The sequence below is a fragment of the Sus scrofa genome, chromosome 12 (genome assembly GCF_054392235.1).
Source record: "Sus scrofa isolate SSC_HxYL_T2T_F1_AM1 chromosome 12, Sscrofa_HxYL_maternal_Yorkshire_Landrace_v2.0, whole genome shotgun sequence".
Taxonomy (NCBI): domain Eukaryota; kingdom Metazoa; phylum Chordata; class Mammalia; order Artiodactyla; family Suidae; genus Sus; species Sus scrofa.
The window spans coordinates 20,236,392-20,252,025 of NC_139394.1; the positions used below are offsets into that span (position 1 = coordinate 20,236,392).

A 15,634-nucleotide genomic window follows, 5' to 3' on the forward strand; every position below is an offset into this window, starting at 1 on the left:
TTGAAATTTGCTGACTGGAAAACTACTCTCATGCTAAAAAAAAAAAACCCCAAAAGCCCATAAAAACATCAAGTTGTTTCTTGTTGTAGTTACACTCCTGCCCTGGAAAGATTTATGAAAGCAAAGGGAGAAAGGAACACATAATATAATTAGGAACAGGCTACCTTCAACACAGTTATTCTAGCTGTGGCTTAATTTGCTTAACAGACTCTGGTCCTTGTTCAAATAAGCTGGCTGTACTATTTATTCCCTTATGTCTTTCACTTCTGTTTCAATAGCTGATGACCCCGCTGCTCAGGTAAATGCAGGAATCAGGCAAAAGGGAGATTGTTCTCTGCTAAGAATCAGGAGACCTGAGGACAGGTTACTCATGTGACTTAAAAGAGTTATTTTACCTTTTTAGGCCTTCATTTCTATGAAATGAAATGAAGGCCATATCTATGAAATGAAAAAAATTTTTTTGAATAGAATTAATAGTGAGCCAGTTGAAAAAATTAGGGCCAATTCAGGAAAAATGAAAATATTAAAAACTTTTTTTTTCTTTTTAAGAAGACAGCAAATAAGAGGCAGTTGTTTGTGTTTTGTTTTGGTTTTTTTCTTTTTATAGCCACACCTGAGGCATATGGAAGTTCCCAGGCTAGGGGTCTAATTGGAGCTTTGGCTGCTGGCAGGCCAAAGCCACAGCCACAGCAACCCAGGATCTGAGCCATGTCTGTGACCTATACACAACTCATGGCTGTGAGTTCTTTAACCCACTGAGTTAGGGGATCTTTAACCCACTGAGCAAGGCCAGGGATCGAACCCACAACCTCATGGTTCCTAGTTGGATTCATTAACCACTGAGCCACAATGGGAACTCCCGTTATACCATTTCTAGTCAATTCTTTCCTTAATAACTTTATCAGAAGGCTATGTGGCCAGAGTGTTTTCCATTCTCAAGAGGCCTTTAAAAAACTCTTGTATGCAAATGATATTTTGCTAATTTATTTATACATATATAGGCCTTCAAGGTATGTGTCTTAGTCTGGCAGTTACTACAGAGTAAAATCAATAAACATTACTGATTCAGCAGCTAAAGTAATGATTTTCAGAAAACAGCTCAGCAAACTTTGCAGGTTACAAACAACGAGTCAGTTGATCAGGACTGGAGCTTCAAATATCCAGGTATGTCTTCAAATGAAATGCTCTTGGACCATGTATTGGAACAATAAAGCCATTGCCAACAAAAGTAGATGGAATCCACAGACATTTCATCATGTTAATCTGATCACCTGATTAATCTTGCTTTGAAACTTTTCCAAAGCAAAGAATCAGACAAAGTTTTCATATAGGTATGATCCTAGGAAATCAAAAGAGATGGCAAAATCAGAAATACTGCAAAATTTTTCCTTCCTAAGCCTTTGGGAAAACAGTCTGGTAGTTCCTTAAAAGGCAAAACATAGAGTTACCATTTGACTCAGAAGTTCCACTCCTAGGGAAATACCCAAGAGAAATGAAATCATGCATCCACATATAAACTTGTACACAAATGTTCATAGGTTCATAGTGGTTTTATTCATAAAAGCCAAAAAGTGGAAATAATCCAGATTTTCATCAACAAATGAATGGATAAACAAATTTATCCATACAGTGGAATATTGTTTGACCATTAGAAGAAATGCAGTACTAACCCATGTTACAGCATAGGTGAACCTTGAAAATATGTAAGTAAAAGAAGGCAGACACAAAAGGTCCCATGTTGTATGATTCCATTTATATGAAATGTCTAGAACAGGAGATCTATGAGATAGAGTAGATTAGTGGTTGCCAAGGGCTGGGTGGGTTGGGGTGAAATGGAGTTTGACTTCTAATGGGTATGGGGTTTCATTATGGAGTGACAGAAAATGTTCTAAAATCTATTTGTGTGGCGTTCCCTGGTGGCTCAGTGGGTTATGAATCTGGTGGTGTCACTGCTATGGCAGGGGTTTGACCCCTGGCACAGAAACTTCTGTATGCTGTGGTCACAGCTAAAAATAATTGATTTGAGGAGATGGTTGTACCATTCTCCAAATATGCTGCAAACCATTGAATTGCTCTTTTTTTTTTCTAATATGGAAGTTCCAGGCCAGATCGAATCTGCACCACAGCAATGACCCAAGCCATAGCAGTGACAGCACCAGATCCTGAACTGGCTAAGCTACCAGGGAATTCCAGAAGTTGCACTTTCTAAACGGTGTCTGTCTAGGGCAATAATACAACCATATAGTGTGTGTGTGTGTGTGTGTGTGTGTGTAGCATCCCCAAGGTATCTCGTCAAATCAGATTGACTGCTAAACCAATCTATTAAACTGTGCTGTAATATAACGTGGTCCTTAGTTTAAAACTGTCATTGATCATTTAAATTTATTTCTATCCTGAGGATTCACAAGTCCTTTCTTTCTTTCCTTCTTCCTTCCTTCCTTTCTTTCTTTCTTTGTCTGTCTTTTTAGGGCTGCACCTTCAGCATGTGGAAGTTCCTAGGCTAGGGGTCAAATCAGAGCTGTAGCCGCTGGCCTACACCACAGCCACAGCAATTCGGGATCCGAGCCGCATCTGTGACCTACGGCATAGCTCACAGCAATGCCGGATCCTTAACTCACTGAGCGAGGCCAGTGATCGAACCCACATCCTCTTGGATACTAGTCGGGTTCATTTCTGCTGAGCCACAAGGGGAACTCCACAGGTCATTTCTAAGGCAACATAAACCTGTAACGTGGGGAGCAGATCTGTAAGGAGAAGGAGGAGGAGAAGCTCCCTTGAGAACCTTCAGACTTTCTTTAACTGTAGCCCAAAGCCTTGCTGACAACAGGTTACTGGATTCCATAGTCTGCCAGTCCTGCTCTGCCACTATGACTTACATTCCCGGATTGCTTAGTTTGGTAGCGACTCTGCCTATCTGCCCTCAAGTTGCAGTTTGACCCCATAGAGCAACTCATGCTCCCGGTGGTCTGCCAACTAATGTTCAATCTTGGCCAACGATATTGTTCCTACGTTGATATGCTCGCCTCTACCTGCGTCCCCTGTGGACACTTTATAAGTCTCCCCAGCCCTACTGGGATTTCTGGCCAGCCCAAGACAAAACACCTCCCTTCTCCAAAAAAAAAACCTAAGTACACAGAAACCAAATTATTTGTTTAGGGAAATAGAGAAAGAGCTAGAAATTTAGCTGAGCCAGAATTAGAACCTTCAGATCACACTACATCTAAAATATAGTAATCAACAAGACTTCATTCTTAAGTAAAATGTTATTTTAATAAAATACTGCACGTATATATTTTTCTTTGCAAAGATGTTATGACCAGGCTGGTTGGTGTGAATATACGTTGAGCTATATAACTAGTAGCAAAAACAAGGACTCTCAAATAAATAGGCTTCAATATTTTTTTTTTTTTAGGACATATTCTGCAAATGAATTGAGACTGGACAACAGGCAAGGAGGAGGCATTGGCTTTTCCTCCAAGAATGTTCTTGATCGGCTTGGGACAGAGAAAGGGGTCATATCTGCCCTCTGGGAATCAAAAGTAACATTGGAGTGACCTTCTGGAGAGAAGAATCCTGCCCTGTCCTTGCCATTTTGCCCAAGATTTCAGAGCTTAACAGAAACATACAAAAGCACCACTTACAGAGTCGCCTTTAGGCATCTGAGGATCCAGCAGGGTGGGTGTGAAATCAGTGGAAAATTCTGGGGAAAGCAGAGCGAGGCTAAGGAGGAAGATCTCGTGTTATGGAGGAGAAGCTGACTTTGCCTGAATGTCCTGACCTAGTATCTGGGTTACTGCAGCCATTTGGAAATCCTAGTAAATACAAGGATTATGGGTATATAATAGGAAAATACAAGAAGCAGAGTTACCTCATTAACCATCTTTTTTTTGGGGGGGGTGTCTTTTTAGGGCCAGATCCACGGCCTATGGAAGTCCCCAGGCTAGGGGTCGAATTGGAGCCACAGTTTCCTGCCTTGTCTGTAACCTACTCCTCAGCTTGACTCATCACTGGATCCTTAACCCACAGATAGAGGCCAGGAATCTTCTTGGATACTAGTTGTGTTCTTAACCTGCTGAACCACAATGAGAACTCCCTAAACACAGGTTTTTTTTTTTCTTTTTGCTTTTTAGGGCTGCACCCGCCACATATGGAAGTTTCCAGGCTAGGGGTCAAATGGGAGATGCAGATGCTGGCCTACACCACAGCCACAGCCATGCCAAGATCTGAGCCACGTCCGTGACCTACACCACAGCTCATAGCAATGCTGGATCCTTAACCCACTGAGCAAGGCCAGGGATCGAACCCAAAACTTCATGGTTACTAGTCGGATTCGTTTCTGTTGGGCCACAACAGGAACTCTCCCACCCCCTCCAACCACTTATTTTTCCTGCCCATACCCTCGTCACATGTAAGTTCCAGGGCCTTTTGCAGCCTATACCACAGCTGGTGTCATGCCTGGCAACACCCAGAGACAAGGTGTATTACTAACCCACTGCAGTATAGTGGGAACTCCATATTAATAGTACTTTAAATTGGTCCCCCCCAATTAAGAGTCCTTTACCTAAAGATTCTACTGTAATTGAAGCCATTCAGATATTGTTTGACATAGAATTTGCATGGTATACAAGATATTAAACAATCCTATCAAAACTACTGCTCCTTGCGCCTTTTTTGGGTAAGGATGAGAATGAGTAGAAAATTCAGTTGTGATCCCCAGTCTGGGATTAGGAGCTGGCCCTACCAAGGAATCTTGCTTTTGTATATTTAACAGAAGAATAAGTAAATATTTAGTGGGGGGAAGGAATCCAGAATGTCCCAGCTTCTAATAAGGCTTTCTCAAGAAGCCTCATTAACATTTCAAAAAACTGTCACCCAGTACAATCAGAATGGCAAAGGAGGAAGGAGTTCTGAGCTGATTCTAGCACCTCTGGCCTCAAAACGGGCTGGCAGAAAAGCCTAGAAGCCACCCTCTATCCTTGGCACAGTCATCGTCTTTCAATACTTAGGACGCCACATCTGTCTACAAAGTCTTCTTGTCGGGCTGGCCCAGGGCCCGGGAGAGGCAGTAGGGGATGAGGCTGACAGATGCCAGGGGCACTGCCGCGCTCTTGCAGAAGGACAGGACGTAGAAGATCAGCTCGATTTGGGATGGGGGTTTCAAGGAGTCAAAGAAGTGCAGGAGGACGAGGGAGGCCACGATGCAGCTGAGGCGGAACGGGAACCACTTGCTGAGCTTGCCTTTGCAGCCCTGCCTGTACATGCTGGAGTTGAGAGCCAGACCCAGGCCGAAGAGGGTCCCCACGTTCTTGAGGAGGCTGGCAAAGGGCGTGGTGTCGATGTGGACCCATTCTGGCCGCTCACACCTTCGCTTGGCTTTCTCTAGGGTCCACGAGAGGTCAACGCCCAGCCCCTTTAGCAGCAGGTAAAATCCAATGGCAAAACTGAACAGGAAGAAGGTAATGAGAAAATACTTCTTGAGGCTGGCGTTGTAGATACTCTGAATGTGGCGGAAAGTCTCAGCAACTGCAATGCCTGTGTGGAAGAAAATGACTGTGAGAAGCGGGGAGGACTCTGGCCCTTCAGCTACAAGTGGGTTTGGAGTGATGGGTGACACACCATCTATCCCACCACTGGGGAGTTAAGTCACCAATTAGGGGGTCGCTTGGTTTATTCCCGTGTATGACTCCAGCCTGTCCTCATCCATAGATCCTTTCAGGTGGAAGAGTCATGCCACATACTTCCTCCTATCACAGGCAAATTTCCTGTTGGGGGATCCTCCTGTCTTACTTGAATCCCTCTTAGAGACGAAGAGCTCATTCCACTCAAGCAGTCCATTGCATCTTTACATGGATTTGATCATTAGAAAATTCTTCCTCGGAGTTCCCGTTGTGGCTCAGTGGCTAACGAATCCGACTAGGAACCATGAGGTTGCAGGTTCGATCCCTGGCCTTGCTCAGTGGGTTAAGGATCCGGCACTGCCGTGAGCTGTGGTGTAGGTTGCAGACGCGGCTCAGATCCCGCGTTGCTGTGGCTCTGGCGTATGCTGGCGGCTGCAGCTCCAATTCAACCCCTATCCTGGGAACCTCCATATGCCGCAGGAGCAGCCCAAGAAAATGGCAAAAATACTAAAAAAAAAAAAAAAAAAAAAGAAAGAAAATTCTTCCTTGTACTCAGCTAAAACCTATCTCCTTCTAATGATATTGATTGGTCTCAGTTGTTTCAGCGAAACTTAATAAGTCGTAGGAGTTCCTGTTGTGGCTCAGCAGAAATGAACCCAAATAGTATCCATGAGGATGGGGCCTCTTTCAGTGCGTTAAGGATCTGGCGTTGCCATGAGCTATGATGTAAGGTTGAAGACTCGGCCTGCATCCCAAGTTGCTGTCGCTAAGGTATAGTCTGGCAGCTGTAGCTCCAATTCCACCCCTAGCCTGGGAACTTCCACCTGTTGCAGGTGCGGCCCTAAAAAAGAAAAAAAAAAAAAAAAAAGAATAAGTCATAAACCTAGAGCATCTCTTAGCACATTCTTTTGTTTTTTTGTTTGTTTTTGTTTTTGGCTACACTCCCAGCTTATGGAAGTTCCAGGAATGGAATCTGAGCTGCAGCTGTGACCTATGCCACAGCTACGGCAACACTAGGGCCTTAACCCAATATGCCATAGTGGGAACTCCTCTGTTAACACATATCACACTTAAAAGAGACATATTCTTCTCTCTAACTTAAACATTCCCGCTTGTTTTGAGTATTATGAGCTTCCAGACTCTTGCTCAAACATGGAAGGCAGGACTAAATGCCGTGTTAATTTCCTGGTTACCACGAGGCCATCATTTCCCTTGTTCTCAACATGCTTTGTGAGTACTGCTCTGCTCTGCTCTTTCAGATCTCCAGGGGGAAAACCCTCCAATTTCCCTAAGGCTTTATATTCCAGTGCTTCCCACAAAGTCATGAAATTCTTTCTTACACTTAACCTAAGTCTTTTCTGCCCTTTATTAACTGGATCTAAGAAAACAAAATATTCAAAACTCAGAACCTATAATAAAGACCAGCTGTGGGTTTCTATTAGGTTTGCAAATGAGTTTATTTAAAGAAAGAGCTTTTTCCAAGGACATTTTGTCAATTTGTTACCTTTGGTAGGTTTTCTTTAAATGAGCGGCCACTTTCAATTGAAGATCAGTAAGAAATAAAGAATGTAAAAACCTCGGAGATTTCAAGCGAATTCAACTGGGTAAGTTAATTTGATGTATTGCCACTTCTCTGGAACATACTCAATTGCATAGATCTGGGCACTCCTACAGAAATGAGTCATTGCAAATCACCCACCCTTGACTTTCAACCTACTAAAATGCTAACAGCATTGATTATACACAGAACGTAGCCGGAGTGCTGGGGATTTTGTCCTGATTCGGGAGGAAAGGGATAGGTGGGGGTTGGAGGGAGGGTGCCAGAGCAGCTGGTACCTGACAAGACTCCAGCAACAACTTGATGGGGGAAATGAGCAGCAAGGTAGATTCGTGACAGACAGACGTTCAGCTGCACAGTCCAGAATCCCAACCACAAAATGACATTCAAGCACCTGCAGCGGAAGAGGCAGCCATAATAGAACCCAGATATAAATCCTTCGGCAAAGAGAACAGTCTTGGCCGGAATGTTAGAACCTGACAAACTCAAATGCCATCAGTGGAATTTTTGTAAACTGAGGCTTGTATGCAAAAACTCAAAGATACCTGTGGCAGGTGGTGAACCCCTGTGTATGTGAATCTTTTTTTTTTTTTTTTTTTCTTTTTATGGCTGCACCTGCAGCATATGGAAGTTCCTAGGCTAGGGGTAGAATTGAAGCTGCAGCTGCTGGCCAACACCATAGCCACAGCAAAGCCAGATCCGAGCTACATCTGCAACCCACACTGCAGCTTTTGGCAACACCAGATCCTTAACCCACTGAGCAAGGCCAGGGATCGATCCTGCATCCTCATGGACACTATGTCAGTTCTTAACCGTCTGAGCAACAACGGGAACTCCTGTGTATATGAATTTTAACCTCTGTATTTTATGTTTCATAATTAGGGATTTACACACCCAGAATTCCCTGTAGTAAGAACGTCTTCTGCTTCTTTGTTTCTTTTAACCCAGATGGGCCAACTCAATGGTTAGTAGAGAAATGGGTTTTTACTTAAAGCCTGCTTTTGACCTTGCTAGCTGATCTTGAGAAACCCCTTTGCCATGTTCACCTTTATTTCTTCATCTATAAAATTAGGTGTTGCACCCGTGGGTCCCTTCCAGCCCTAACATTCTGTGACTCTCATGTTCACCAGCAGCAGAAATGCCACAGCTCTCATTAGCACCAATCCAAGGTATGGCAGGGGCTGGGGGCATGTGAGGAGAAGCACGTGGTGTGTCATCTACAGAGAGAGCCGGCTCCTGCCCTCCACCACCCACAACCCAGAGCTGAGTTCTCACCGAAAGCCGTAGGTTGGCTTTTTCTTTCCCCGAATGATAGAGAGGGCGGATGTGACCATCACATAGTATACACCTGCTGTGCCCATGGCATGGCCAGAGGGACTCCCTGAAGGACAGAAAAGAGATGAATGAAGGAACCAAAGGTGAAAATTCTCCATCTGGGAGATTGCTGGGGGCACCATCCATCCATCCATCCATCCCACCATTCATTCATTTATACATTTAGTCATTTATTTAACAAATATCTATTGAGCTCCTACTACATGCCCAGCACTGTGCTAGGCCCTTGAGGGCACAGAGGTAGGCAAAGTCAGAGAAGCCCCCAACTCTTGGAGTTATACATAGCCTAGAGATCACACCAAGAATCAGCAGGTTGGATATATAATTGCAAACCCATCTGCCCTTCCTTACCTCTCTTCCACTCTCTCTTTGCTCACTCTGCTCCGGCCATGCTGGCCTCATTGCTCTCTCTCTCTCTTTTTTTTTTTTTTTGGCCACACTCTTGTATGAGGAAGTTCCCAGGCCAGGGACTGAACCCGTGCTGCCACTGCGGCAATACCAGGTCCTTAATCCGTTCTGCCACACGGGAACTTCCATCGCTGCTCTCCTCTAAACACACTGCCACCTCAGGGTCTTTGTGATGTTGCTCTCTCTAGCCAGACACTTCTTCCTCCAGAAATGTATTGGCTAACGCTCTTGCCTCTTTCAAGTTTTCGATCAAATCTCGCCTTCTCAGCAAGTCCTGCCTTGAGCACCCTGTTTAATACTGCAAACAATTCCCATTCCGGATGCCTCTTCCCTGAGAGAGAGGGTCCTGAGATGTGCTGCCCAGATCCCTTCTGGACTGAAGAGCTGATTTTCCCTTTTTTCTGGTCGAGAGTGTGGCTGCAGACAGCCCTCAGCCCTCAGACTTCTCTGGGCATTGTCAAGCCATTTATCTTTCTCTCTCTTTCTCTCTTGATTTTTTTTTGGGGGGGAGGGGAGGGCACAGATGCCACACATGGAAGTTCTCAGGCTAGGGGTTGAATCAGAGCTGCAGCTGCCGGCCTACGTCACAGCCATAGCAACTCCAGATCCAAGCCACATCTGCAACCTACACCACAGCTCCCGGCAATGCCAGATCCTCAACCCACTGAGTGAGGCCAGGGATTGAACCCACATCCTCATAGATACTAATCAGGTTCGTTACCACTGAGCCACAGTGGGAACTCCTGAAGGGTCATCTTGATCAGGGCTACCTTCTCCTGTGGGGAGCCCGCACCCAATCGCTGGTCTCTATTGGGGCATAAAGCCCTGGTCCCCTTGAGTCAATTCAGAACTCCTGTAGAGTCGGCTGAGACCGAATCACAACTAGGCTTCTTCTGCCCAGGTGGCTTTGGTCCCTTCCTTCTACAAATCCTGCTCCCAAGAGTAGCTTTCCTCCTGCCTAATATTCTCTACCTGAGTCTGCTTTCCAGGGAACCCACAGGTAAAGCCTTGCTTTTCTTTTCTCCTCCTCTATTTCCTCCTCTTTCTTTTTCCTCTAATAGCCTATATATTTTACTTGTGTATTATGATTTGATATCTCTGTCTCTGTCTCCTCTCTCTCACACACACACCCCATTCAAATTTAAACTCCGCGAGGGAAGGGAGCTTTTTCCATTTTATTTACCGAGGTATTTCACTGCCTAGGACAGAGCCTGGCACAGAGTAGATACTCAATAAATAACATCTGGGAGTTCCCGTTGCGGCTCAGTGGTTAACGAATCCAACTAGGAACTGTGAGGTTCCCTACCCTTGCTCAGTGGGTTAAGGATCCAGCGTTGCCGTGAGCTGTGGTGTAGGTCGCAGATGCAGCTCGGATCTCGAGTTGCTGTGGCTCTGCCGTAGGCCAGAGGCTATAGCTCTGATTTGACCCCTAGCCTAAGAACCTCCATGTGCCATGGGTGCAGCCCTAGAAAAGACAAAAAAAGACCAAAAAAAGAAAAAAAGAAAAAATAAATAAATAACATCTGAACGAATGGATATGCTCTGAAGTGAACCTAGGGTTTGTGAGAACAACAAAGTTCCACGCCCTAGTCTGGGGGTCAAAGGTAGGGTCCCTGAGGAAGGGACACTAGTACAGAGACCTAAGGGTGAGCGAAGGGATTGAATATTCCTTTCCCTCCTGAACAATGAAATCTGTCATTTGACTGAACAGTGCCTGTTTGGGTATAACTAGTAACATCCAGGCAGGGTGTGGGGTCGGATGGTCAGCTTGGGAGGACATACGTCCCAAGGAAGCCTCTGGGAAGGATGGCTGGGGACTCAGGCCTCTGCCGAGTGCCCTGCCCTGGACCAAGGGTCTCAGCACAGTTACTCTCATGAGCCCTTTGCCTGTGAGGGAGCTCTTCCCTCTCTGGACGAGCAATTTCTGCTCGGGAAACATCAGGCTGATTTCCAAAGTGGCAGTTGTACCTAGGCTATTCAGAAAGGCCTCGCAGATGTGAATTCCAATGGAGGGGTCCCACCCCAAGACCATGGCCAGAGCTTGAAGGAGTGGCTCTGCTTGTGTCCCCTTCAAGACAACTTCGCCCACAATGAACGTTACTGGGTGTCCACAATGAGCAAGGTCCCCCCCGCCCCCAGCTTCTGTCTCTACAAGGACTGGGCTTCTCACCTGGGCCAGTCTCACAGGTGACTGGGAACTGCTTTATCAGTGGCACCGAGGTGTTGCTGTAGTAGTCAGTGTCCAGGACCCACCAGTAGGGGCGCTGTCCAAAGAGAATCCTGCAAAAAAGCAGAACCAGGGTCTGGAGTTACTGAAGAAGCCCTTTTGTTCCACGCGAGGCTTCCAGAAGAGAAAGTGGCTGGAGGAGAAGGTCCTTATGATTCTACACAGAAAACTGGTAGCCTGGCTGCCTCCAAGAAGGGGAACTGGACAGCTGGGAAGAGGTGGGCAAGGGAGATTTTTTATATAACTTTTGAATTTTGCAACGATTTGAAGGTGTTATTTAGTCAAACATAAATAAATAAATCCAGGAGTTCCCACTGTGGCGCAGTGGAAACCAATCCGACGAGTATCCATGAGGATGGGGGTTCGATCCCTGGCTTCGCTCGGTGGGTTAAGGATCTGGCGTTGCCCTGAGCTGTGGTGCAGGTAGCAGATATGGCTCAGATCCTGTGTTGCTGTGGCTGTGGTGTAGACCAGCAGCTATAGCTCCGATTCAACCCCTAGCTTGGGAACTTCCATATGCCACAAGTGCAGCCCTCAAAAGAAGACAAAAATAAATAAATACATAAATAAAATAATTTTTTTTTGTGTGTGTGTCTTTTTGCCTTTTTCTACGGCCACTTCCTGTGGCATATGGAGGTTCCCAGGCTAGGGGTCTAATTGGAGCTGTAGCCGCCGGCCTACGCTCGGGGCAACGCCAGATCCTTAACCCACTGAGCGAGGCCAGGGATCGAACCTGCAACTTCATGGTTCCTAGTCGGGTTTGTTAACAACTGCGCCATGACAGGACTCCTAATTTTTTTTTAAAGTATGGTTTTCATTGTGGAAACAGGTGTGAAAGTTTGGTTGGGAGGCCTCCTCTGTCCTGCGGTGGTGGGACAGTGATTTCTCACTTAAATGAGGGGCGGCCACTAACTCTGAGCTCTACTAACTTCGAGAAAATACATGGTTCTTTAACTGAGAACAAATGTTTGGAATAACCCTTTATCTTTTTATTTTTTAATTTTTTTTTCCCTTTTCACAGCCACACCTGTGGCATACAGAAGGAAGTTCCCAGGCTAGGGGTTGAATGGGACCTGAAGCTGCAGGCCTACAGCACAGACATGGCTGTGCAGGATCCAGGCCGCATCTTCGACCTACACAGCAGCCTGCAGTAACACTGGATCTTTAACCCACTGAGTGATGCCAGGGATTGAACCCAAAACCTCATGGAGACTATGTTGGTCTCTTAAACTGCAGAGCCACAGTGGGAACTCCCTATCTTTTAATTTTTTTATTTTAAAAATTTATTTTATTTTATTTTTTTGTCTTTTCAGAGTTGCACCCGTGGCACATGGAGGTTCCTGCTGGCCTACGCCACAGCTACAGCAGTGCAGGATCCGAGCCTCGCCTGCGACCTACACCACAGCTCACAGCAACACTGGATCCTTAACCCACTGAGCAAGGCCAGGGGTCAAACCTGCGTCCTCACGGATGCTAGTCAGATTCGTTAACCTGAGCCGAGACAGGAACGCCCCCTCTTTTTATTTTTTAAGATCATGTTCTTGGAATTCCCGTCATGGGGCAGCAGAAATGAATTCAACTAGGAACCACGAGGTTTCGGGTTCGATCCCTGGCCTCACTCAGGGGGTTAAGGATCCGGCGTTGCCATGAGCTGTAGGTCACAGGCGTGGCTGGGATCCTGCGCTGCTATGGCTGGGGCTATGGCCTGCAGCTGTAGCTCTGATTCGACTCCTAGCCTGGAAACCTCCATATGCTGTGAGTACAGCCCTAAAAAAAAAAAAAGTAAAAGATCATGCTTTTGAACACGGGAAGTTACAGACAAATCTCGGGTTTTTCAATAGAAGTTTCAGGATCCCGTCAATATGCTTTGGGCTTCTGAGCCCAATAACAATGTTTTCTTTCCTACTCTAAAGGACTTTTCTTATTTACGGCCAAAGAAAATTAGAGCTAGAAGAGACCTTAAGAATCACCCGACAGTGAACGAAGATAATTTCAGGGATGGGAAAGGTCTTAGAGGGCAGCTGGTCCAACCTTTTCATTTTCTAGATGAAGAAATAGAGGCCAAACCAGTAATATGCTAGAGTCAGCCGGTCCTGGCTAACAATTGTCAAATACGCAGGGTTTTTGCAAGCCAGACCCATCGGTAGCTTGGAAAAAGTCACAATGAGATAATACACACAGTAGAAACTGGTAAATACTAAAATCAGGGCTTTTTACCCTGAAGAGCTGGTTTATCGGCAAGGAATAAAACATAACTCCTTTTTTTTTTTTTTTTTTTTTTTTTTTTTTGCTTTTCTTTTCACACCTGCACTTATGGAAGTTCCTGGGCTAGGGGTCAAATCAGAGCTGCAGCTGTGGCCTACACCACAGCCACAGCAACACTGGCTCCAAGTTGCCTCTTCAACCTACACTGCAGCTTGTGGCAACACTGCAGCTGTGGCAATGCCGGATCCTTAACCCACTGAGCAAGGCCACGATCAAACCTTCATCCTCATAGACACTGTGTCAGGTTCTCCACCCACTGAACCACAACAGAGACTCCTAAAACATAATTCATTTTTTTTTTTTTTGTCTTTTTGTCTTTTGTCTTTTGTTGTTGCTATTTCTTGGGCCGCTCCCGCGGCATATGGAGGATCCCAGGCTAGGGGTTGAATCGGAGCTGTAGCCACCGGCCTACACCAGAGCCACAGCAACGCGGGATCCGAGCCGCGTCTGCAACCTACACCACAGCTCACGGCAACGCCGGATCGTTAACCCACTGAGCAAGGGCAGGGACCGAGCCCGCAACCTCATGGTTCCTAGTCGGATTCGTTAACCACTGCGCCACGACGGGAACTCCCTAAAACATAATTCTTAAGAGCCTTGCCCCTGAAGCCAGCCTGCCTGGGCTCAAATCTTGCCTCTGACACTTACTACTTATGTTTTTCTAGTTGTTTAACTCAATTCCTTAGTCTCTTCATCTATGACATAGTAGGAACTACCCTAGGGAAAAGTACTTAGCACATGGCCAGGCACATACTAAATGTTCAATAAATATTAATAATTATAATAATGGTTAAGGTGCCAGAGATAATCTACGTTTACAGATTATAAAACAGAAACTCAGAGTTTTGCTATGAGCTCCCTAGGACATACAGCTGGTAGGTGTCTGAACAAGGGCCACCTCCGGATTATTTCTAAATACCCCACCCTACAGATTTTTAAATTGCGGCATGTTTCCTTTTTTCACACCTCACCCCTCTTCTTTCATACATGTGTCTTTATGTCTCCTATGCTGCAAAGTAGTGAAACTGTTGCTTTGGTTATAACCTATAATTCACTAGGTCCAGCTGACCGTCCATCCAGATGAAACGGCCTTTCCTGTATCTTCAGCTCACTGATAAGGTTTTCTGTCTTCCCTCTTTAGGCAGATGATCCGAAGTCGAGGGGAGTAACCTGCGGCTTCCTGAAGAGCACAGAGAAGGCAACTTCCGGTGGACGGACATTTCCAGAGAGAATGCCGGCCTCCTTCCTTGCCAGTCTCCTCTTTGTCTGGCTCTTACTCACCACTTAAAGACGAGGTTGAGCCAGTCTCCAATCACAGCTACCCAGAGGAGTTTGATGCCCACAGCTTCTTGAAGATGGAACCAGATGGGGAAGAGGACATAAAAGGCATTTCTGAGGTCCGCGATCACAGATACCAAGATGAACCAATCCTGGGAGTCCTGGTAATTCACCTGGAGGTAGCGCGTTGATTGGATCCCAAAGTTATGGAGAAGGTTCATTCCCTCCTCCATCCTCACTCGCTGGCCCCGCAGGAAGCCTTCGGCTGCGCCCTCTCAGTTATTTCAGACTTGGCACTGATTGCTCTGCTATCAGCCTGCGCCTTGCCTCTGTTTTATACACCCTGTATCCAATCTGTAGGTCAACCCAGCCCTGATCTTTGGACTCAAAAACCACTTTTGTCTAAAATCTATTGATCAAAGGTGCATCACCAGGAGGTTGATGCAAACATGTTCAGCATGATTTACGTAAAATAGAAAAACATGCACACAAAAACAGCCTGATCAGCCATGGACTGGCACAGCCAATTATTAACTTTGGCATTGCTGCTTGACAGTGCAAGGGGCTGCCCTTCTGGCTCTGAAACCTGGCCAGAACATAGGACAGAGTCTAAATCCACGCTGGTTCTTGCGAAGATACCTGATTTCCTAAGTCTGCAACTTCACTTATTTGGGGACAAAGAAAAGTCTCTGAGCTCTAGCTATTCAACTGGTAAATCATTAATTTGAAAATGTTGGAGTTCCTGTTGTGGCTCAGTGGTAACAAATCTGACTAGTATCTATGAGGATGGGGGTTCCATCCCTGGCCTCATTCATGGGGTTAAGGAGCTGGTTTTGCTGTGAGCTATGGTGTAGGTTGCAGACTTGGCTCAGATCTGGTGTTTCTGTGGCTGTGGTGTAGGCCAGCTGGTATAGCTCCGCTTCGACCTCTAGCCTGGGAATTTCC

General features: G+C 45.8%; 1 protein-coding gene across 2 annotated transcripts; it reads right to left on the reverse strand.

Moving 5' to 3' along the window:
- Window positions 1–3,251: 3,251 nt before the first annotated feature.
- Window positions 3,252–14,999, reverse strand: G6PC1 (glucose-6-phosphatase catalytic subunit 1). 2 transcript variants are annotated; one of them, XM_084982543.1, is made up of 5 exons: window positions 14,863–14,999; window positions 11,090–11,199; window positions 8,452–8,557; window positions 7,455–7,570; window positions 3,252–5,532 (listed from the first exon to the last, which is right to left on the reverse strand). In XM_084982543.1, the coding sequence occupies exons 3-5, from the start codon at window positions 8,535–8,537 to the stop codon at window positions 5,021–5,023; spliced, it is 714 nt and encodes a 237-aa protein (XP_084838669.1). In that variant the 5' UTR covers window positions 8,538–8,557; window positions 11,090–11,199; window positions 14,863–14,999; the 3' UTR covers window positions 3,252–5,020.
- Between the last annotated feature and the right edge of the window lie 635 nt (window positions 15,000–15,634).

Coding starts and splice junctions, on each gene's coding strand:
- G6PC1 (XM_084982543.1), bottom strand. CDS start 8,537: ATGGGCACAGCAGGTGTATACTATGTGATGGTCACATCCGCCCTCTCT. Junction 7,571..8,451: donor AAGCCAACCTACGGCTTTCG/GTGAGAACTCAG, acceptor CTTCCGCTGCAG/GTGCTTGAATGTCATTTTGT. Junction 5,533..7,454: donor TGTTGCTGGAGTCTTGTCAG/GTACCAGCTGCT, acceptor TCTTCCACACAG/GCATTGCAGTTGCTGAGACT.